Below are 23,868 nucleotides of genomic sequence, written 5' to 3' on the forward strand. Positions count from 1 at the left end.
GTCTCTCTAGGTCCCCTTCCTAATCTCTACTCATTTCTTTCTCCCCAAATGTAACCATTCTCTTGACTTCTAATACCGTAGATTCATGAGTTAAAGGTGAGGGAAGCATTCTACGTCCTGACCTGGGTTGTGTAGGGAGATGTCATGGGGATATATTACATATATAAAATACATTGAGCTCTATACTTAAGATTTGTGTACTTTGCTGCATGCAAATAATACCTCAATAATTTATTTCAGATTTTCTAGTTGTTCTTAGTGGTAGAGCTGCTTTATTTTGGGAATATGCTATTATTCTGACCCACTTTGTATAGAATTTCTTAAAGACTTTGCTTCCTCCTACCTTCATGAATATTGAAGATTTAGATATGCAATGTGTGTAATATTCACATAATAAGGATTCTACACAAGCAGTTAAAGACAATATTTAATTACAAAAGGTCAAGAAGCTTTTATCTGCATGAGAAGTTTTTTTAAAAAAATGTGGACAAACAGAGCAAACTTGTCTTTTTTGTATTGATGCTGTAGTTTTGGGAAGTATTGAGCAAAAGATATTTTTTTTGTAGAAAATAAACCCATGAACATTTAAAAGCTAATTTCAGAAAATAAAATTGCTGGAAATACCTTATGCAAATGATGTAGGTACGTTTTAACCCAGTACTGGGTTGTGAAATACATTGAGTAAGTTAAAACCAAAACCAAAAAAAGAAGAAATAGAATAGATTAAAAATGACCTATTTGCACAGAGTAAAAGTGGGTATTGTGTTGTGAAGTTTTTCTTTATAAGTATGTGTGTTCGAATGTATGTGTGTACAGAATCATAATGTAAATTTTCTTATCGTGCTGAAAAGGTTTGGAAAACATGGATATGTATGATGACGGTATAGCATATTTAAAAAACAAAGCATGTTTTTGGAGTCAGAGACATCTCAGTTCAAATAGTTGCCCAACTATAATTTTTGTGAGAACCTAAGTCTAGTCCACTTGCTCACTTGCTGCTCTTCAACGGGAGAGTCTGGTGGAAAAGGTGTAAAGAGTCCCCTGTATTTTCTTTTCATAAGGCGGCCCCTGACTCTTTCATGCTTACAAAACATCCCTGAAATGCATGCGCTCCAAACATGCTTCCTTGCATCATGGACTGGACCCCACAGACCCTTGCACCTGGTTCTTACGTATCATCTATCACAGCATCTCTCGCACGCTTCCCACCCCGGGGAGAATCTGAAGATTGTTGAGGGACTGAAGCGCACACTTGAGTCTGAGTCTGACACATCTTTGGTAGAGAAAATGTTTATCCTCAGAATCATTTCTTTGCAGATGGTTCATACCTGTGAACTGACTAAGGGCCCAGGCTTTAGGGAGATTCTTGCAAAGGAGGAGACCAGGGGGTCATCTGGTCTTGGCGAAATGGAAAACAAACTCTGAAGGAATCTGAACTCCCTTTTGGCAAGTACCATCCATTTTTCCAGGCTCGCTGCCCACACGAGATTCAGTCCGCCTCTTGCAGGTGTCTCCTTGGGAGTCATTTCCCTGCAGAAGTGTGGGCTGGGCGAGACGTGGGCCAGGAGCAGAACAGACAGGCTGGGGATGAGCGGAGACCCGGCTCCCTAAGGCTTCCAAACCTCTCCATTTGCAGCCAGGTCCCTCTTCCCTGGGGCTTTGCCTGCTACCCCTGGAGCAGGGAACGTTTTAAAACGCCTTCGAACTCCAAAAAGACCTACACATAAATGTAAGAAAATACAAAACCTGAGTAAAAATTCTAAAAGCAAGGCATATTAGCAATAGAGAGAAGCAAAAAGAAGGAAATGTATGTATTATCTCATCCCCTGGCATGGTTTACACCTTGGTATACATTCTTCCAGGCTTTCTTTATAATTTAAGACACAATTTGTTTGCCATACTGTTAGGATTATCTTTGTCATTTAAACTTCACACAGAGCCATGATAATCCCTTAGGATAACTCTTACAAGGGTAATTACTATATTTCTTGAGTCAAACCGTATATGTATTTTAAGGTCCCCTTTTTTTTCCTAAAATTTTTTTTAGATTGATTTTGAGAGAGAGAGAGAAATGTCAACATGACAGCAAAACATGAATCACTGCCTCCTGCATGCCCCCCACCAGAGATCAAGCCTGCAACCCCGACATGTGTCCTGACTGGGAATCAAACCAGTGACCTCTCGGTGGAGGGACAATGCCCAACCAACTGAGCCAGGCCTAAAGGTCCTTTTTTTAAAAAAAAAACAAAAAAACAAAAACAAAATCAGTTTTCATACACATTCCTAGTTCTTCTTCTCTCCTCTAACCTTCGTACATAACCTGGGCAGATGTTAAGACTCACAGCACAGTTGCTATTCTGCTATCATCTATGATACCCACTTTGGCTAGGAATTATTTGATAAAAGACAGTGTCTGGTCATTCCCCCAAAAAATGCCACTTTGGTGTAAGGATTATTTTGAGCTGAAGGCAACTGAGAAGAAGAAGCAGGTATAAAAGAAACTCTGCCCTATCCCTATTTGTCTAAAACCAGGACATAAATTTATAAAAATGTCCCCACCTCTCTCTCTCCTTCCTCCCTCCCTCCCTCCCTTTTTCTCCCTTCTCTCCCTCTCTCTCTCTCTCTCTCTCACACACACACACGTTTGGGTTTGTTTTGTTTTCTTTTTTGGCTCTTTGGGCAAAAGGTCTGGGAGTAGGCTTCTATCTTCAGCAGAGCTATCTGGTTTCTAGGAACAACTTTCCCCCAAACATGGCTGTCAGTAGAAAGGGAGCCGATGAGGGTGGTTCTCCCTCAGTGGAGTCGTCCAGAAGTTTGAGGGGAGTTGGAGGAGCTGACACGCCTGAGCTGATGTCTTCCCTGGAAGCAGAGACTAGAAGAGATAACCCCCGAATGCTTTCCAGCGATGATCCCATTATTTTGTGCAAGTGTTCTCTGGTTGGAATGAATACCCTGCCCCCCTCCCCCCAACTACTTCATTTAAGTAACTCCAGATGAATCTTACAGCTTTCAGCTCTTTCAGAGTCTATCTTATATCTTATTAATGGGTCTTTGTAGAACTGGTTAGAGACGGACGTATAGAGACAGAATTTTAGTGTGGAAATTAGAATGTCAGGAGCTCCCAGGACATGGTAACAGACCCTTCTCTGAACAAACGGGCAAGGAAATGCCACCCAACAAGATCAACTCTCCGTAAAAGCAGCTTCCATAATATGATGAAAAAGTTTGGGGAAACACAAAGAATACACTTGCGACTCCAAGAACATTCTATTTGCATGCATCATAAAATTCGATAAAAAGGAAAGACTATGCAAGTCCATCCAAGTCCACTCTTTTTGTTCAGATAGCTCCACAGACTTGGTGAGGACCAATAGTCATTAAATTATGAAGTTCAAATCTATAAACTATATAATTCAGTTATTTTTAAAAATTTTCAATTATAGTTTACATTCAATATTACTTTATATTAGTTTCAGGTGTACAGCATAGTGGTTAGACAATCATATACTTTGCAAAGTGCTCCCCTCTGATATTTCCAGTACCCGCCTGGCACCATACAGAGTTATTACAATATTATTGACTATATTCCCTAGGCTGTACTTTACATCCCATGACTATTTTGTAACTGCCAATCTGTATTTTTCAATCCCTTCACCCTTTTCACCCAGTTCCCCATCCCCCCTCCCCTCTGGCGACCATCAGTCTGTTCTCTGTATCTATGAGTCTGTTTCTGTTTTGTTTCTTCATTTAAAGTTATATTCATAATTTCCAAAAGGAACTACTTTCTGAGACATACTCCGGGTTTATCAGAATTTCACACCCTCACCAACAGAGTTTTTTCTGTCTCTAGATGTGGTTGGGTTGAAATACTTAACTAAAACCACTGAAAGCTCTCACAGTGTTATAAAGGGATATCATGGCATCCCAGCAGTTAATCATCCAGGCAACATCTACTTATTTCAAAGATCAGAAGGATACATTTATTTTGATCATGGATTCGAAACCTTTTAGATGAAAATGCATTTTTGTCCTGTGTAGTAAGAAAAGATTTTGAAGTCTTGTTCAGTTCTATCATCACAGGTCGTCATAAATCACTTCATTATCACAAGCGCTGACAGATCGGACTTGGCAAGGAGGTTTGGAACGAGCCAAAGTTTGTTGGCATTTCTCCCCCAGTGTAAGGCTGGGTCCCATTCAGGATACCTCGAGGCAAAGGATTGTATCTCACCCTTTATGGCCCTGGGTCCTCCTCTGGGTTTCTAAATGAAAGTGTTGTGGTGTTGGAGAAATCTAGCCAATTAGTCATGTAGCAAATTGAATCCCTTTCTGAAGAGGGAGTGCTTCCTGGGAATCTGCCTACAGAAACCTTTTCTTATTTGATTCCTTTAGCCTCCATTTATTTTCCTGAATGGATGATACTATGTGCTCTGCCTAGAACCACAGGTTTGGGGTGAAGCTCATGCGTGATTGTTTATTTCAGGAAGCTTTGAACACAAAATGGCTATGTCATAAAAATGCTTCTTTTGACCACTCCCAAAACAAGATTTTCAGAGAAGAGAAGCAAATCAGAAAGACGGATCTGCATGCTTGAGTCATCCTCCTGACCAGGCCTCTGACCACATCCCTCATGACTGGAACTCCCCTTCCCATGCAGAGTGGAATCCAAAGTGCTGGCCCACAGGCTTCACTCCATCTGGCCCCAGCCACCTCTCTGAGCTCATCCCTTGGCTGCGCCCATCTTGCTCCGTCCTCTTGGGCCTCACAGGCCGCCCTGCAGTTTCTCCATCCTCGGAGACTTGGCAGTTTGGGTTCTCTGTCCAGTTTGCCTCACGGCTGGCTCCCTGCCGTCATAGAGTCTCTGCTCCAATGCCCTCTCCTGGGACTCCTCCCTGACCTCCCATCCCCAAAAGCATCTTCTGTCCATTTCCACCCCTTGCCTTCTTTTTCTTTCCAGCACTTACCAATGACACCATGTTATACAGTTATTGGCCTTTGTGCTGTCTATCTCTCCCTCACCAGGAGTAAGTTCCAAGCAGCAGAAACTTGTTTTCTTGACCGTGTATTCCCAATCCCCAGAATATCACCTGGAAGGTCAGAGGTGATGAATAATTGTTTACTGATTGAATCAATACGTAAATACCTGGACAGCTCCTGTGGCTTCTGTCACCTGCCCTGTTTGTCAGACAACCCCATGTGGCTTTAGGGGGATGACTTAGAACTGACAGCCTGTGGGGAGAGCAGAGGAGGCCTAACTGATTAATTTCATTTAATTCAATGCAGCAAACTCGAACCAAACCCTATTATGAACAGGGCCCTCTGTCGGAGTTGATCTTAGCACATTTGCTTCTGTGAAGAAGCCTTATAACTGATAGTTTGTACACAGCAAGAGCTAAAACAGAAAGACTTCTTCAACCAGACTTCCTCCTCTGACTGCTGTTGAAACACATTTAAGTTAACCAGCCTTTGTCGAATCCCTACTATAAGCAAGGTGCTAGGCTTCTGGTCCATCCATCCCTGAGCTTCACAATGGCACCAATCTTTCAGGTGTAAATAATGGCAGATCGAATACTCAGAGGAAAGAATTTGGCACAGCCACACAGCATGAGATTATAGGCTTCTGCAGAGGTGTATTAACCTGAATCCTTCTAGAAGTGTAAATATTAAAGCTATTAGAATCCTATTAGAGTCACGCACTCACTCTGCTCATTAATGTGGGCTTTTGATTAAGACAAGAAAAAACTGCCCTAGCAGGTTTGGCTCAGTGGATAGAGCATCGGCCTGCAGACTGAAAGGTCCCAGGTTTGATTCCGGTCGAGGGCACATGCTCGGGTTGTGGGCTCGATCCCCAGTGTGGGGCCTGCAGGAGGCAGCCGATCAATGATTCTCTCTCATCATTGATGTCTCTATATCTCTCATCCTCTCTCTTCCTCTCTGAAATCAATAAAAATATTTTTTTTTAAAAAAGACAAGAAAAAACTGCATATTCCAAATTGGTAAAAAAACACAAAACAAAACACATATTTTTCCTCATTATTGTCTGAACATTGAGGACTCACTTTTATGAAAATATATAGTTCATTTCTGGTGTATTTTATCTATATAATTTCATAAGAAAATTGCAATGCATGCATATATATTAGGACCTTGTTATACAAAATGACGGAATAAAAAATATAGAGGCTACAAAGTAGTACCTGACACAGTTATATCAGCTAACAGTGAGACCTGGCTAGGTGCCTGCCTCTATTCTCAGGGCCCTAATGGATTAACTGGATTTGATGGGTTAACTCATTTAGTAGTCACGGCACACCCATAAGGTAGGTACTCTTACTAGTCCCATTTTAAACATCAGGAGACAGGAACAAAGAGGTTCAAGGTCAGTAGTGGTGCCAGAACTCTGCAGAACCCATGCTCTTGACCACTATCATGTTGCCGCTCAGGAAGCACACATTCTACCTAGGCAAGTAAGAAAGAGACATGTTAAATACTAACAAAATTTCAACATAATATGTGATTTTTTGTTGTTGTTGCAAAAATAGTCAATAATTACTGTAAGTTCAAAGGAGGGAAAGGCAAGTTCTGCCTGGATGGACTTGACCAAAAGTCAGACTGGCTTCTTCATCACAACAACGATGCTGGAAGCAAGAGAGAGGTGACAATGCCCTCAAAATTTTGAAGGAAAATTATTTTAATCTAGATTTTTATGCACAGCTAAAATAGTAATAAAATTTGAGAGCAAATACATACAACATCTCAAAAATATACCTCTTCCTCCCCATGCATCTATCTTAGGGTACCACTAGAGGATGTCCTCCATCAGAGCAAAAGAGTAAATATTGATCTAGGAAGATGTGCAAAATTGAAAACAGGATATCAAAGTGCAGAGGAGAAATAGAGAGAACCCCTAGAATAGCCACTGTGCTTCAGGGATGGGAGCCACCCAGACTGGAGCAGCATGACTCAGAGATAAGCTGTTGAGAGCCGTCATCACCATGCCTGCTGCTGTCGGAACATCATTCTAACTGGAGAAAACTGCCCTACAGGCATGGCTCAGGGGTTGAGTGCCAACCTATGAACCAGGAGGTCATGGTTTGATTCCCGGTCAGGGCACATGCCTGGGTTGTAGGCTGGATCCCCAGTGTGGGGCGTGCAGGAGGCAGCCAATCAGTGATTCTCTCTCATCATTGATGTGTGTGTCTCTCTCTCCCTCCCTTCTTCTTTTTATTTTTTTTTTATTTTTTTATTTTTTTTTTTTTAAATATATTTTATTGATTTTTCACAGAGAGGAAGGGAGAGAGGTAGAGAGAGTTAGAAACATCGATGAGAGAGAAACATCGATCAGCTGCCTCTTGCACATCCCCCACCGGGGACGCGCCCGCAACCCAGGTACATGCCCCTGACCGGAATCGAACCCGGGACCTCTCAGTCCGCAGGCCGACGCTCTATCCACTGAGCCAAACCGGTTTCGGCCCCTTCTTCTTTTTAAATAACTGGAGAAAACTCCTGGAGGATGTACTGAAACAAGGGTATATACTAAGAAAGAGGAAGAGATGACCTCCAGGAAATAGGGAAGCCAATCTTGGAGAAAGGCAGCAGGGATTTCCAACTATGGTACAAGAGCAAAGGCCAGGAGAACAACTGAGCAGTGGGCCTAACGGGAAACCTGCCCGGAGAAGGAGGGATGCTTACAGTGTTTTTATCTGATATAAATGTGACCTTAAGAAACATTGTACTGAGATGTTATTGGAAGCAGTAGTTGGAAAGTTGGAAAGTTTAACAAAAAGAAAAAAAAGAAGCAAATGAAAAAACAAGGTAATTCATAATTTTAGGAAAAACCAAAAGTAGAAAGGGAAAATAATCATAATGACTATGATGCTTTTTATATGAATAATATTTGTATAACATATGAATGGAAATACTATATATGGATTTAATCTGATCATGTTGGGACGATAGCAGAAGAGATGGCAGCCTAAAAAAGCTACATCCTTTTTTACCATAACAGAAAAGATACAACGTTTAATATTGATTCATAAACATGAATTTATTTAGAAATATGGAGATTTGAAAATGTCAGAAGAAAACTGCTAAAGGAGTCAAAAGTGGTTACTTCTGACAAACAAGACAATTTTTTAAACAAGCTTTTAGTATGATTTGACTTTTAAAATGACATGTATGAATGACTTTAAAAAAATAATAATTTAAAATGGTAAAGTTGCCCTTGTGCATTTTCCCAAAATGTTGGGTATCCAAAAGACTTTCAATAAGAGTTCTTCTTCTCATGGTGGTATTATTATTATTATTATTATTATTGAAAGAACCTTGGCTTGTTGTCAGGTGATATTGAAACTAATGATATCAGCCGCGGACTCTTTCTGGGGATCTGAACAGGGGATTTAATTCACTGGACCTCAGTTTTTTTATTTATAAAGCACATGTTATAATCTCTTAGGCCTGGTCCAGACCTATTATGCTATGAATAGAAGCTTTCATGCAACACGCAGACACTGACAGGGTGCTGTCACACATGGAAAACTTGGCTGCTTTTAACGTCCCGACTTTGATCTGGGGCATGGAGCCTAGAAGATGAGGAATGTCTTAATCATCGGTCCCAGAATTTGAGAGGTGATCGTGAGAGGGGGTATCCAGCAGCACAAAAGACAGACTCAGACAACAGGATGCTAACCTCTGGAGTAAGTCTTACCTTGCAAATAGGATGATGTACTTGAATGCCCTTTGTAACCTGAAAACCTTATACAAGCCTAGGAGGGACCGATAGTATTGTTTGGGAAGGGGTCAGTGCACACTCGCGGGAAAATTCTGGCTGGGGAGTTAAGACATTTGCGTTCTGGTAGTTGTCTCCAGGAGTAAATACTAAACTTCAGGAAATCTGTCTCTGCTTGTCAATCTAGGGTGGATGGGGATCTTTCCAGTTCCCGCCCTATCCCCAACTCCCAACGCAGGCACCAGGCGGCGCTCACACCCTTGCAGCAACGCCGCCGGAGCCCTTGGACTTCCCGCATCTCCTGAAAAGCTGCGCTGCCTGCCTGACCTCAGAGAATTGCGTTCAGTGAAGCGCAGAAGCAAAGCGGCGCCTCGCTTGCACCCCGCCCTGGGGCTGAGCCGAGGCCAACTTGGAAAGGGACCCGTGGACGCAGGGCGACGGCGGGGCTGGAGTGGATCCTTCCCACTCTCACCGCAGGACCGGCGGGGAAGTTCAGAGCATGGGCCAGGGGATGCAAACACCACGCGAATTCTGGGAAAGCAGAAGAGGTGGCTAACGGCGGTTGGGAGGGTTCGAATGTCGGAAGGACCCCTTCAAAGGCTTCCAACTCCACAGCCGCTCTCTGATTCTCAGCTGGGCGTGATGGAAGCAGGTTCCTTTTAAGAGGACCACTTGCCCTTTCTCCTCTCTCCATCACCACCCTGGAGCCGTGGTGAAATAACCTCTTTTCAGTTTTCCAGGGCGAGAAAGAAAGTGTTGTCTACAAAAATGGGTTCTTGCGAAATTCTCAGTTTCTATACCTCCCTCCCCAACATTTGTGCGCACATAACAAGCTCGACTGTAAATAACGCCGCGGGAGGGATTGTTTGCACGGCTTAATTGGGTAACGACGATGGCTTTCTAAGGGGCCCAGGGATGATAGTGCAGGGCTTTGGCGCGCCTCCTGCGTGTCTCGTCTCAGGGGCAGATGTGCTTCAGATCTCGGAGGATGACCTGCATGGATCAGAACCACCAGGGTGTTTGATAAATGCAGCGTCCTGGCCTCAGCCCACGTGTTGAAGGTACCTGGCCTCAGCCCTCTGTGAGTGGGGATCTGCAGGTTGGGAAGTCCAGCCACGGGAAACTGTCGACATGTTCCCCTTTAAATCTACAAAAATATCCATTTCAACACCCCGGGTCATTCTCCGGCACATTACAGTTTGGACCCCGCTGCGTTGGCATTTCACAGCTCTTGTTAGAAGTTCGGAAAAGGAAGAGCGAGGAGAGGAGGCAGGGTACTCCTTTCCAGTGAGTGGTGCGTCCCCGAGCGCAGGGCCCCTGGCACGGCTGGCCTTTGGGAATGGGAAAGTGGGCACACAGCACCCGAGGACCGGAGGGCTCCCGACCTTCCCGAGCTGCGGCAGGGCCGGGCTGGGCAGCCCCACACCAGCCCAGGGCGGAGGGGAGGAGCAAACGCGACTCTTCCCGGGCGCAGGACGCTGCGCACCTGGAGCCCCCAGGTCTGCGCGAGCGCGTGCGCGGGGCGGGGCGGACTGCTCAGGGCATCTTTTTGGGGCGGTGGAGGGAGAGGAGGAGGAAATAAAGTGGGGGTGTCTGCAACTTAGGCCTGCCTCCCACCACCCCAACCTCCGCCCCCGCGGCCACCTTCCACTTTATAATTGGCCGCCCGCTGCCTGTCCTTTCCTCTTATCTGATCCAGGGCGCCCAGCGGGAGGGGAGCGGTGGAGGGGAGGCGGCAGCTCGGGGCAGACGGGAGTAGGAGCTGGAGAGGGAGAGGGTGAGGGAGGGAGGGAGGAAGAGAGGAGAGAGGCTAATTAAAAGGGGCCCTAGGCGGGAAGCGAGTGAGAGTCGTGCGCTGCCAAGAACGAACTCGCGGCGGGACTTGGATCTCCCCTGCGCGCCAGGAGGTCTCCAACCTGGGCTGGAACCTCGCCCTGCACAGGTCAGTTCCCATCTTTCTCTGCCTTCCCTCGGGTTGGCTTTGAAAAGTCTACTCTTGAGGGCGGAAAAGTGGAGAGGGCGAGCCACCTGCAGATGCAATGCAATTTCTTGGACTTTGGCGCGCGCCCTGGATGGCCCGGGGACCGTTGGGTGGGATGAGACCGTGTACCCCGAAGCCTCCTCGCGGGGGTCACTGCGCAGGGAGCTTGGACGCGCCGATTGACGTGACCACAAGGGCAGTGACGGTGCCTTGTTTTGCTCCAGGAGTTTTTCTCTGCACTGGGGTGCTGTGGGCGTGCGGCGGGAAGAAGAGGGTCGGGTCTGGCTTCGAGACGGTGGCGAAGCCAGAGTTTCCCAGTAGAACCGGCTGAGTTAAGGCGGCAGTCTGGTGGAAAGGGGGCGTAGGGACTTGTCTTGGAGAGCTGTATATACATAGAAGGCATGCTGTTTTTATTTAGACTGTGTTGGGGATCACTTGAGAGGAGCAGTCGATGGAGATCATGGGGGACAACTCACCTAGGCACTGCTTGGTTCCACCACCGGTTAGCTCTGGAGGCAAAGAGGACCTCCAGGTGGAGCGCGTGGATGCAGGATGCTGGTGGGAGCCGCGCGTCCACGTCTCTGCCTTCCAGATGCTTTGCGCGTTTTGCTTCGGGTGCAGCTTTGAGATGCACCACCAGGCTGTGTTGTTGGAAGGTCCTCTCTGCCCGGCTTTTCCACCCCTCCCCCCACTTTATCCCTCTGGACGCCTGCCTGCCTCCAGCCTCCTAGTCGGCGGCCTCTGGGCTAAGATGCATCCCGTGCGTGCGTGAGCCAGGCTTTGGCGTGCAGTGCGCACAGGCAAGACAGTTAGGGCCGGGCCCAGAGGAGCCCGCGCGGGACCACTAGGTAAGGCTGGACACCGCCTGCATGTCCAGACCACAGGCACTCAGCCTTAGGAGCTGGGTTCGTGGGTCCTCGGAGGGAAGCACGCCCTCTGGCGCGGGAGCTAGCTCAGCGCTGACCTGGGGTCGCCCCTTCTGCTTAGACTTGTACTTAAGGAAAGTGCCCAAATGGGGCTTGTGTGCAGCTCTCACAGAGGCCCGGATTTCCCCCTGAGAATCGCTTCTCGAACCGCTACCGAGAGCCCCATTCCCTTTGGAAGTTTTGGACTCCCCTCTGGAAGTTTCTGAGTGTCCCCTGCTGGCAGCAGCTGAAGGAGATGGGAGGGGACGGGAACAAAGAAATGTGGGGATAAGACTTTGGTGGCTCTGTAGGGAGCAGAAATGGAAAGCAGTTTCCCTGATGTTTCCCTGTTAAAGGCTCTGGGGCTCCTCACCTCTAGAGGAAGGACTGGGGCACTTCCCAGTTGCAGCAGGTGATAAAGAGTCCCTAGGCAAATCCAGCAAACAGGCTTAAGCTGGGGGCAATGAGGAGAACCGGTGTGCTTTTCTCAGGAGGTGGTCCTCTTCCACCCAGAGAACTCACTGGTAAATGTCGAAGAATGAATAGCACTTGGATTTTCGGTTGTTCCAAAAGAGCAATGTGGACGGATTTCCTCTGTACATGTCCCCAGTGTGTGGTTACTGTAAGACAAGCTTTAGGGTAGTTTTTTTAAAATAGCTTTATTGAGATATACTTCATATACCATATAGGTGTACCATTCTGAGGTTTTTTAGTGTATTCACAGAGTTGTGCAACCATCACCACAATCCGTTTTAGAGCACTTTTATCACTCCAAAAGGAAACCCCGTACCTGTTAGCAGTAACTCCCCATTTCTTCTCAACCTGCTCTCCCCCACCCACCCAGCCCCTGGCAACCACTAATCTACTTTCTGTTGACATTTCATGTAAATGGAAGCATGCAATATGTGTGTGGTCCTTCCTGACTGGCTTCTTTCACCTAGCAAAATGTTTCCAAGGTTTATCCATGATGTTCAGGATTATCTCTCTGCAAATACTGGGCAGGCATCTCCTCCTGCCTGGGGAGCCCTGAGCCAGGACCTGAACCTCCACTGCAGCCCTGACCTCCCGGGGGTCCCTTTGAAAGGATAGGAGTCACACTGGTGAGGCTTCCTAGTAATTCCCTGGATAGGATTAGTTGGAACCATTAGAATTCCTGGAGCAGTTTTGGGTGGGTCCCAAGCTTCAGGGTTGATGGGAGGAGCCCTTTGGCCCTTATCCTGCTGCTAACGGTCCAGCCGAGGACTTCAAAGAACTTTGGGGGCCTTCTATGCATGACTTGGTCTTCAGAACCAGCCAGGGCTGGCCTTAAGAATGGGCTGAGCGAACTGGTATTGTTTGAGGGGAACTGGGGCAGCCCCAGTCCACCAGAGAGGCCCTTTGGAGGTGTGCTCTCTTTGGCTTTTAAATACTTCCTCGTGTCGCTTAGTAAAACACACACAGGCTCACACAGAGTGAAATGCAAAGCCTGTTTCAGCTGACAGTCTCTGCAGTTACATGGCTCTGGAGGCACATTTGCTGTCAGTTAATCCAAACGCAGCCAGATGACTGCTGTTTCCTGGCCCTTCGAGTGTAACCTAAGATTTCTTTCAAGGACAAGGTCCTGCCTGAATTGCTGCAGGCTGAGGTGGTGCTGTTTGAGCACCACTGAGCTAACAAAATATCTGGGATTATGAGTTTGTAGAGAACAAGGTCGTTGGTAAATGCACTGGATGGTTCCTGGGGGGAACAGAGAGGCCAGCCAGTGGGAGGAGGGGGTAGGGAAGAGGAAAGTGACAAGAGCAAACTTCCTCCTTAGTGCTGGATGTCAGGAAAACAATCTCTTCTTGCTCCTTCTGTAACTAAATAAATGTGGCAGGAATCCAGTTACTCTTCTATGTAAGATAAGCCTTAAATGAACACCAAACCTCATCCTGTTCCAGTGGGGTGGTGGGTGTGTGTGTGGTGGAATTGCTGGCTTTTTATGTATATATTTACTTTTTGAGAACCTATTAAGTTATCGGCCCTTTCCTTTTCAGAAACACACTTGTTTCCCAATTAAGAGATCACTGAACTTCAGGGATATAAACTACCTTGCCTGGGGTCACAACACCAGCCAGGGACAGCTATCTGATTAAGAAAAGTCTATATGAGGTTTGAACTCAGATCCCGTTGGAATTGGTCTCCATCAGCTTCTTGGAGGATGGTTGGGGAGGGATATGTGACTGGAAATGGATGATGTTCACAGAGGCCATATAATCTATATTTGAAACAGGGGATGGAAGGCAGACAGATATGGGTGAAATCTAAACCAGCTCATCTGTGTCTCATCCACGTTCCTTAGTATTTCTGAGCTTCTCATCCAGAAAATGGGAAGAACAGCACTCATGTTATAGGGTTGTAAAATCTGAGATCATCTAGTACAGAGCCTGGAAGACAAAATGCTTACTCTTGTCTCCTGCTTCTTTTCTTCTTTCCATTTTTTCCCCTTTTTACCACTTTCCCCATCTCTCTTTCTCTGCTTGCTTACTGATTGATTGATTGATTGATTGATTGCAGGGATTGTGACAAGAAAGGCAATGGGAAGTTCTGAGATCTGAGTGTCTATTTAAGTCAGTCCCCAGAATCTAGACTCCCCATGTCTTCAAGGCAATTCCTTATCAATGTTCTTGGCAACCTTTTCTGCCAATTGGGCGTTTGTTGGTGGAGCTAGCCTGGCAGGTGTCCCTGACTCTGAATGTTAGGGATCAGTGCTTGGTCTCTTTTCTACAAGAAATTATCAGAGATGTTTATGAAAACTGATCCAGGAGTCTGGGCTTTGCTGAGTTGGTTTGAGTGTCTCTAGTTATAGGATGTGCTATATAACTAGGGATACTCAGGGGACTCTATTGAATAAAGATCTGCTCCTGGGTGGTTTTCTGTCTGATATTATAGAGAGGAGCTCACTGAATTGATATATAAAAATGACATTCTACTGCAGGTCTGTTTTTCATTCCATTCTTCCTCTACTTCCAAGTCCTGCCTCCTGCCATGTACTGAAACTGTGCTAAGCACTCAAAATGCAGTGGAGAATAAACCACTTTGGTAGATAGAAATGCCAGTTTCAAGCATCACTCACCCTAGGCCAAGTGCAAATTGTGCAGTGAGTCCACTGTGAACTGTACACATCACCCCTGATCATTCAATTTACTTTTCATTAAATCCATCAATATTTATTGTTTGCCCATTATGTACTTTGAACCTTTATTTATTTTGTTTATCCTCGCCCAAAGGATATTTTTTCCATTGATTTTTAGAGAGAGTGGAAAGGAGAGAGGGAAAGAGAGAGAGAGAGAGAGAGAGGAGAGAGAGAAAGAGAGAGGAGAGAGAGAGAGAGAGAGAGAGAGAGAGAGAGAAACATCCATCTGAGAGACACACATCAACTGGTTGCCTCCTACACATACCCTGACTGGGGCCAGGGATTGAATCTGCAACCCAGGTATGTGCCTTTGACCAGGAATTGAACCCATGACCCTTCGGTGCACGGGTTAAAAGTCTAACCACTTAGCAACACCAGCCATTAATTGTGGGTTAAATGTCCATTTAGATGTCTTATAGTACCCAAGACCCTAAAGATAAAAATAGTTACTGAGGCCATAAAATTAACTGAAGAATTATAGTGAAATAAGGGGCAGATGCAATTCATTGGAGGTCTAGTTGGTGGGGGATCTCAGCCAGTGCTATTCAAATTGTCATCTGCTGAATTTTGTGCCCATTCACAAACTGTTACTTCCCCCTCATGAGATAAAATTGCTCCAGGATGTAAATCAAATATGTTACTAAGCACACTGTTAGTTCAGCTGAGATATTTTTTCATGGCAAAACTTTTTTGATGAAGGAAGCAAGACAATGTACTAATTAACATCTATAATAATAAAAGCATAATATGCTAATTAGACCGGATAGCCAAACCACCTTCCGGACGTCATTCCGAACATCATTCTGGATGAAGCTGAGGTGGTGGGGGCCAAGGCACAGGGTGGGGGTGGGGTCCCTCAGCCTGGCCTGCACCCTCTCGCTATCCAGGACCCCTTGGTGGATGTCTGACTGCTGGTTTAGGCCCAATCCCGCAGCGGGATCGGGCCTAAGCCAGCAGTCGGACATCCCTTTCACAATCTGGGACAGCTGGCTCCTCACCGCTCACCTGCCTGCCTTCCTGATCGCCCCTAACCAGTATGCCTGTCTGCCTGATTGCCCCTAACCACTCTGCCTGCCTGCCTGATCGCCCCTAACTGCTCACCTGCCTGCCTGATCGCCCCTAACCACCTCTGCCTTGGCCCCCACCATGGTGGCTTCATCCAGAAGGATGTCCTGAATGATGTCTGGAAGGTCGTTCGGCTGTCCGTTCTAATTAGCATATTACATTTTTATTATTATAGATGACATATTAGCAAATAAAGCCCAGTAACACATCAAAAGAATAACATGCCTTTCTTTTGTCATTACAGTTGCTTTATAGTAAGGTTTGCTATCAGGAATTGTCAGCCATCTGACCTTGTTCTTCTTTCTAAAGATTGCTCTTGCTGTTCTAATTTCTTTGCATTTTTATGCAATATTTAGAATCAATTTTTTAAATTCCTACCAAAAAATTACTTGTTGAGATTTTGATTAAGATTGCTTTGAGTCTATACATTGATTTGAGGACATCCTAACAATGTTGAGTTTTTCAATCCATGAACATGGTACACTGGTCTGTTTATTTAGGCTTTCTTTAATTTCTCTCAGGAATGTAGTTTTATATTTTTGTAATTTTTACAGCAGAGAGTATAGAAGACGTACATATCTTACTAATTTTAAGTATTTCATTGAAGAGTGCAGAGTACTTGATTCTAAGAATTTTGTGTTGTTACTGTAAATGGAATTTTTAAAAATACTTTTATTTGTTTGCTGCTATAGTAATATGATTTAAGTCCTGCAGCCTTCCTAAATTTACTTATCCATTCAAGTAGGTTTTGTTTCTTTGGTAGGTTCTTTAGGAATTTCTGTATTAAAAAATCACATTGATTAGAAATAAAGATAATTTTACTTCTTCCTTCCCACTCTTTCTGCCTTTTATTTGTTTTTCTTACATTATTGCACTCACTAGGACTTCTGGTGCAATGTTGAATGAAATGGTAAGAGGTTACAATGTTGACAGTCTTGTCCTATTGTTGAACTTAGAAGAGAAGCATTCTGCCTCAGAACTTTTACTAAAAGAGAGGAACCTATTCTAAGTGTTAGAGAATTTTTATATTCAAACCCACATTTCTGTGGATTAGTCCATTGATCCAAAAGTTGTATTTACAGCAGCTGGACAAAATAATTTTTACACTGATATAAATACGTGACATTAGTCTATAGCTCTTGTATTTCACGTTATTTTCCACATGAAAGTTCTTCAAATACTTGAAGACATCCATTACATGCCTCTGATTCTTATTTTTCCTGGGCTTAATTTAAAACGTGCTTAAAATAGTCTCATTTTTTTTTTTCAGATCTTTGCATGAACTTGTTAGCTAGAACTGCTAAAAGTCTTTTTCTAAATCTATGAATTGCTCTTAAGTCAAATCTTCCACATTTTCCTATGGTTGATTAGTTTGAACCTATACAGAGCTGTCATCTGGAAAGTGGAACAGAATGTACTTAGAAAAGTTAAGTCATTCACCCATGCAAATACTGTGCCTCTGTCATTATGTGGGTCTTCAGTTTTTGCCTAAACCTTTATGCCAAGTTAGTCCTGAAACCCTAATATGATGGGAGAGATAAGGACTTCTTGACTCCTTCCTCCTTTAGTAGCCATTCAAGTAGCAAATTATTTATTGTCACCAGGTGCACGAAATTCATGCACAGACGGGGTTCCTAGGGCTGGCCAGCAATCAGGGCCTATCGGGGCCATCTCGCCCAGTCCTAATCAGGACCTGGGGGCCTACCGGCTGCCGGAGGGAGCCTGCCAGGTGGGGACTGCTGGACTTGGGGAGGGACTGCAGGAGGTTTGCCGGCCTGGGGAAGGGACCGGGGGAGGTTTGCTGACTGTGGGAGGTTGCCTGTGGGAGCACACTGACCACCAGGGGGCAGCTCCTGTGTTGAGCTTCTGGCCCCTGATGGTCAGCGCGCATCATAGCGACTGGTCGACCAGTTGTTCCGGTTTTTCCGGTCTTTGGGGCAGTCACTTAGGCTTTTATATATATAGATTCCCTTTTCCTTTGCATTCTTTTAAGCCATTGCTAACATGCAACTAGTTAGAACATTTTGAGAGCTACCTGTGTTCTGCGTACATTATGAACACGATCACAATCATTCCATAAGGTACATGTTAATTTGCACATTTTATTGAATAAGAAATCAAGTCATAGAATGTTTAAACCAGTTAGTCAAGGACCTCTAGCAAATTATTACTGTCTTCCTAACTCTCAGGTTTCTATTTATATATCATCGCTTTGTGCTCTTTTTTTCTATTTTATACTTAGTTCATTTAGCTTTGCAACATATTTGCTCTCATTCTTCCTTTTCAGTAAAGTTGTAAGTGAGCTGACTGAGGGCAGGGATCATATAGTATGAACTTTTATGTCTTCTTTAGTACCAAGTAGAGAGCTTTGGTTATATAGTAGGGCTCTCAATAAATGACTGTTGGAATGAAAATTGTAATACTATAAATAATCTCTCTCAGAGCCAGGTATGCCAGATGGCTAGCTACAATTTTGTTTAAGTTTATAGTTGGTTTTTTTTTTTTGTAAGTCAGCACTGACTGAATAGAACATTATCCAAGGCTTGGGTGTGTATATGTGTGTAAGCCTATGTATGCGCGCGCACACGTACTCATATGTAGGAATGGTTTACGAAACTTTAGAATACATATTTTAAGGAATTTTGATAAAATGAGCTGTATTCAGGGCTCCTTGTTAAATTTAACTGTACAAATGATATTAAATAAAACAAACATAGAGGAAGGGAGGAAGTAGAGGAAGGGAAAATTCGCCCTAATGAGGATAGTTTTAAATTACTGATTATAGAATGGTGACAAGTATTTTGAGAAAACTCGTACTAAATATTATCAACTTTACCCAAATTGGTTTATACCTTTTGAACTCAGAACTAAGTAGCCATTTCTATCATAATGTTTTAAACTAAAAAAAAAAAAGGCAGAGTTATTTGTTTTGTGCAGGCTTTTGGACAGTTTCAACAAACTAGGCTTTGACATTTTGGTCAGTGTTAAACTATGTCATGGCACTTTAATAGGAATTGGGATTTTTTTTGCCCCTGTTTCACTGTCCAAAAATTTGGAGACTTGGCAGAAAACCTTGGGAAAACTAAAATTCTACTTCTCCCAATATGTTATTACTCATCCTAATGTAAAATAAACAATCAAGAAGGGGAAGAATTTAAAGATAAGCTACAATAAATAATACTCATTTAAAAAATATATAAGTTGCTATCTTTCTTGTTTAAGAATATAAACAACCAATACCTCAAATATGGTGTCATTATTAAGTTTAAGTTATTGGAATCTTCATTTAAGAAGTAATGCGACTTTGTCATCTATTTGAAAATGGCTTAGCTGAAAGCTAAAACTGTTATAATTACATTAAAGTTTAAGAAAATACAATAATTGCCATGAACAGGTAGGATTGCAAGGATAGATTCATATTAGGTATTGTCAACATAATTCCACTAAGAGGTAGAGAAGAAAATATGAATAGCTCAGTAAGTGAAAAGTCATAAAAGCAAGATTCAGCATCCATTCCTGGATGAAAAAAACATTCAGTGAAAAGTTAAGAAGTATTTTTTATTTTGTTCTTTAGATTCCCACATATAAGTGAAATCATATGGTATTTGTCTTTCTCTGACTTATTTCACTTAACATAATACCCTCTAGGTCCATCATGTTGTGCAAATGGTAAGATTTCATTCCATTTTTTTTTACGGCCAAGTAACATTCCATGGTATATATGTACCACCACTTAAAAAATATATTTTATTGAATTTATTGGAGTTACATTGGTTAATTATATAGGTTTCCAGTACAATTCTATAACACATAATCTGTATATTGCATTGTGTGTTCCCCACCCACAGTCTAGTCTCCCTCCATCACTATTTACCCCTCCCCCCCTTTACCCTCTTTTATTTGTAACAGATTCATAGACCCAGGGAACAGACTGATGGTTGCTCAGAGGAGGTGGGTTGGAGACTGGGTGAAAAATGTGAAGGAATTAAACAGTACAAATTAGTAATTATAAAATAGTCAGGGGGATGTGAAGTATAGCATAGGGAATATCGTCAAATAATATTGTAATAACTATTGCCTGGCCATGTGGCTAAGTGGTTGAGTGTTGACCCATGAACTGAGAGGTCCCCGGTTCAATTTCTGGTCAGGGCACATGCCTGAGTTGTGGGCTGGATCCCCAGTGGGGGGCATGCCAAAGGCAGCTGATCCATGATTCCTCTCATCATTGATGCTTCTCTCTCCCCCTCTCTTCCTCTCTCTAAAATAAATAAAATATATTTTAAAAAATTACTGGCAAGGAAATTGTGATTGTATGATTATATTGTTTATTCAGGTAGACCTTAGGAATTCACCCATTTGGGAAATTTACTGTGCAATTTATGCCTTCCAAAAGAGTCACAAAATACCTTCTGAACTTCTCTTCCAAATATTTCAGGTGATTCTCTCCATTTACAGCATCTTTTCAAACACCTTTATTTTATCAGTTTATACTTTTGAGTGAAATATATGATGCCCTACTGAATGAATGAATTACTTCCTGACAAAACTAATCCCTGTTCGCTCGTTTGCCTGTTCTAGATGACCCATATAACTACTTTATTTTCAGTCTTCTCAATATCCCTGTGCTCTCTGTTTCCAGGCCTGGTGCTGCATCCCATGTGAAAAGCAAGAAGTCAAGTAAAGATTTTTCAGTGCAAGATGCAGTACTGGCTGTTTCCAGCTTTTTTGGCAATTGCTTCCTTTTGCACCTTTGTCCAGGGACAAGGTAATGGAAAACTTTAAGATATTAGGGTCTGCGACTCTAGTCTTCTTGGTTCTGATTACTGTTATTTAGTTATTTATTTTACTTACCCTATTCGTGCTTCAACTGTATTTGTAGGCAGTGTTATGTGCTGGTTTTTACTCAATATTACCAAGTATTGACATTGTGAAAATATGCCACAACTTTGATGAAGGTGACGACCTCACCAGTGATTGAGTATAGTAATCTGTGGCAATTGGTTAAGCAGCTTATTCTTAACTTGTTTCTTTTCAGTCTGTGCAAATTTAATGAGTAACACAAATTCGCATGTTATAAAATCAATTGTTAATAAGGGGCTATAATGTGTGTATATCTCAATCATGCATTTGTTTCTTAGAGTTTCTGCAAAATATTCCAACCACTTCATACCTGGTCCTGAATTTTGCTCCTTTTTAAAAAACAAACAAAACCAAGGACATAGTCTGAAAGTTACTAAGGGTCTGACAGAGGCTGCTGATATGCCATTGTAAGGATTTCTAACTTTGTTTTAGTTGAACTTAGTTTTTGAAATCTATTATTTGTTTTATTGGGATCTGCACTTTTATTTTTTTATTTCCATTTATTTTCTAAAGTATGTCAGGAGTTGTTTTGGCCCACTGCTTGCTTTTGTAAATAAGGTGTGGTTTTTTTTTTGTTTTTTTGAAATCAGCATTTGTTTATATATGCTCGTGGCTGCTTTCACACTGCAATGACAAAATTGAATAGTCATGACCCACACTGTAAAGCCCACAGAACCTAAAATATTTATTGTCTTGCCCTTTACAGGAAAAGTATGCTAAACTCCAAAGTAAGTGCATAATATGTATAAGTACTCAAAGTGACATTATTAAATAAACATGTGGAAATATTCATCAGCTGAGCCATGAAGTCTAACTGTGCTAAAGTTGTTTTAGGGGTGTTAATGTCTTATGCTTGGAATTTAAGGTTGTAAAAGAAGTCAAATGCAAGAACCACACCCTGGTTCCTTAAAGTGAGGCACACTTGTTTGGAAAGGAACGAACTCGACTCTTTGCATGCTCAAGCAGTGTTAAATCACTGGAGTTACTGACCATATTTCCCATACTTCATGCAACACATAAGGATGTGTTGGGTAGACAAATTCTTATTTATGGTGAAAGAATGTTTTCAGCTGTGGCGATCAGAGAAGTGATAATGGAAATCTTAGATAACTCACACTCTAAACCAGCGGTTCTCAACCTGTGAGTCACGATCCCTTTGGCGGTTGAACGACCCTTTCACAGGGGTCGCCTAAGACCATCCTGCATATCAGATATTTACATTACGATTCATAACAGTAACAACATTACAGTTATGAAGTAGCAACGAAAATAATTTTATGGTTGGGTCACAACATGAGGAACTGTATTTAAAGGGCCAGAAGGTTGAGAACCACTGATCTAGTGTCTTCAGGTGAGTCTTTTTATGAAGTACTTTCCCTCTCCAGAGAACGTGAAACCACATTGGCTCAAATAACTTTTGGTACTTGGGTTAGTCCAGCATCTTCTTTTTAGGACAAGTTGTTAAATGAGCTGGAACACAGAAAAAATAATGTTGTGCTGGCTGCAAGGGCAAAACATGTGTACTAGGATAGCATGACAGAATGGTGGCACCAAAACTTTCTCAGAATTTCGCAGTAAATCTGTACTTGGTTCTAGCAATGTTTGTGTTGGGTGGTTACAAGAAGGAACCGCTGAAGGTAAAGTAACTGTCATTTAAAAACCTCAAAGCACATAAAATTGGAGACTTTGCATCGGGGCTAGATTTAACTTTATAAAGACCTCTGTGTTAACATATTTACACAAGTTATTTGCTGTTATTAGTAGTCAAACATGTTTGGAAGTTGAGAATATTTTCCTTACTTCTGTTTTCGGCATTTTTATAATGGATCATGAAATTATAACATATGAGGTCCCCAGCAAGATAAAAGAACCCTGTAGCATATCCCACAGTAAGTTTCTCTCAAATTTTAATTTTTCTATTTATGGAACATTTGGGCAATGCATGTAATTGGAAAAAAAATGGCTGAGGTTAAAAAAACAACAACAACACTAAGGTTTTTTGTTGTTATTGTTTGTATGAGGTTGTTTTTAGATCCCTTGGAAAAGTTAGCCAAATACTTCTCTGCTGCTTAAAGGTCTTTTACTTAATAAATATAATGTTGTTCCATTGACATAGCACCCTACACTATGTTTTGAAGGGGAAAATGCTCTCAGTGCCCATTCTGCTCCATCTCTATCAGTCAGGGATGTTTGGTGCCAAATAAAAGAAACTTACTCTGGCCAATTTAAGCAAAAAATGTACTTACTGTAGGTAATGAAGTAGCTCATAAAATTCAAGTTATAAAATTAAACTTTGAAAAGGATGGGATTCTGGGAACATCCTGGATATAGTTTCTAGAAGTAGTGACCTTTTTTTTTTTTAGGGCATGTCTTTGGAATGAAATGACTGGACCCATTTTCCATCCTTCCATCTTTGGACAGATTCTTGGGCGAGTCGGCCTGACCTCCTTCCTACCCCTGAGCCAGGGGAGGATGGCTGATTGATAGCATAGCCAGGGCCCCATGCAGTGCAAAGGGAGTGTTGTTTTTTGGAAGAAAACCAAGGTGCTGCTAGGAAAGGAAGAGGGAGGTGATTATGGGGAGTGGAGAACAGAGGATCTGCATTTCAGTGTTCCTGTGTGAAAAGCGGTGTTTCAAGAAATCAATGAGAATATTTCATTGGAAGCAAACCTTTGCATAGGTTGTCACTTGTCAAAACAGCAAGATTTCAGTTGAGTTAACATTAAAAAAGGAAGGAAGAAGGAAAGAAGGAGGAAAGAAAGGTAGGAAGAAAGGAGGAAAAGAAAAAAGGAAGGGAGGACAGAGAATTACTAGTAGCCCTTTAATAAATAGTCATATTATAAAATAAAATTTCCAAAGTACCGGATAACAGTGAAGCTTCAATGTAAACACATAAACGTTCCTTTTTTGCCCACAAGATTTGACTTCTATGAGAATTATTGCAATGAAATTCTTGGGGTTTAAAGAAAATCTTCCCTCTTAAAAAGAGGGAAGTAACAAGCCTAATCCTAGAGAAGAAGATATCCAATGGACCCTCATTGGTCTTCCTCCTCAAACCCCCTCTGGGATGAAGTGCATATATTCACAAATGTTATATTTGGCCCAATCCCACACAGGAAGTCTGACTTCACCATACAAAGAATGAGTTTGTTGGCTTGCTCTTGGTTCTTGGTGTGGG

The 23,868-nt window shown here is 42.8% G+C and overlaps 1 protein-coding gene across 3 annotated transcripts in view; it reads left to right on the forward strand.

Moving 5' to 3' along the window:
* Positions 1-10,515: 10,515 nt before the first annotated feature.
* The window catches only part of COL14A1 (collagen type XIV alpha 1 chain), a 173,165-nt gene continuing 159,812 nt past the window's right edge, over positions 10,516-23,868 (forward strand). For all 3 annotated transcript variants that reach the window (XM_006085247.3, XM_014452679.2, XM_014452680.2), the window contains exons 1-2: positions 10,516-10,667; positions 20,470-20,595. In XM_006085247.3, coding sequence (XP_006085309.1) covers positions 20,529-20,595 — 67 coding nt within the window. In that variant the 5' untranslated portion in view covers positions 10,516-10,667; positions 20,470-20,528. The remainder of the gene's footprint in view (positions 10,668-20,469; positions 20,596-23,868) is intronic.

Source organism: Myotis lucifugus, unplaced genomic scaffold (assembly GCF_000147115.1).
Source record: "Myotis lucifugus unplaced genomic scaffold, Myoluc2.0 scaffold_17, whole genome shotgun sequence".
In the NCBI taxonomy this organism is placed as follows: domain Eukaryota; kingdom Metazoa; phylum Chordata; class Mammalia; order Chiroptera; family Vespertilionidae; genus Myotis; species Myotis lucifugus.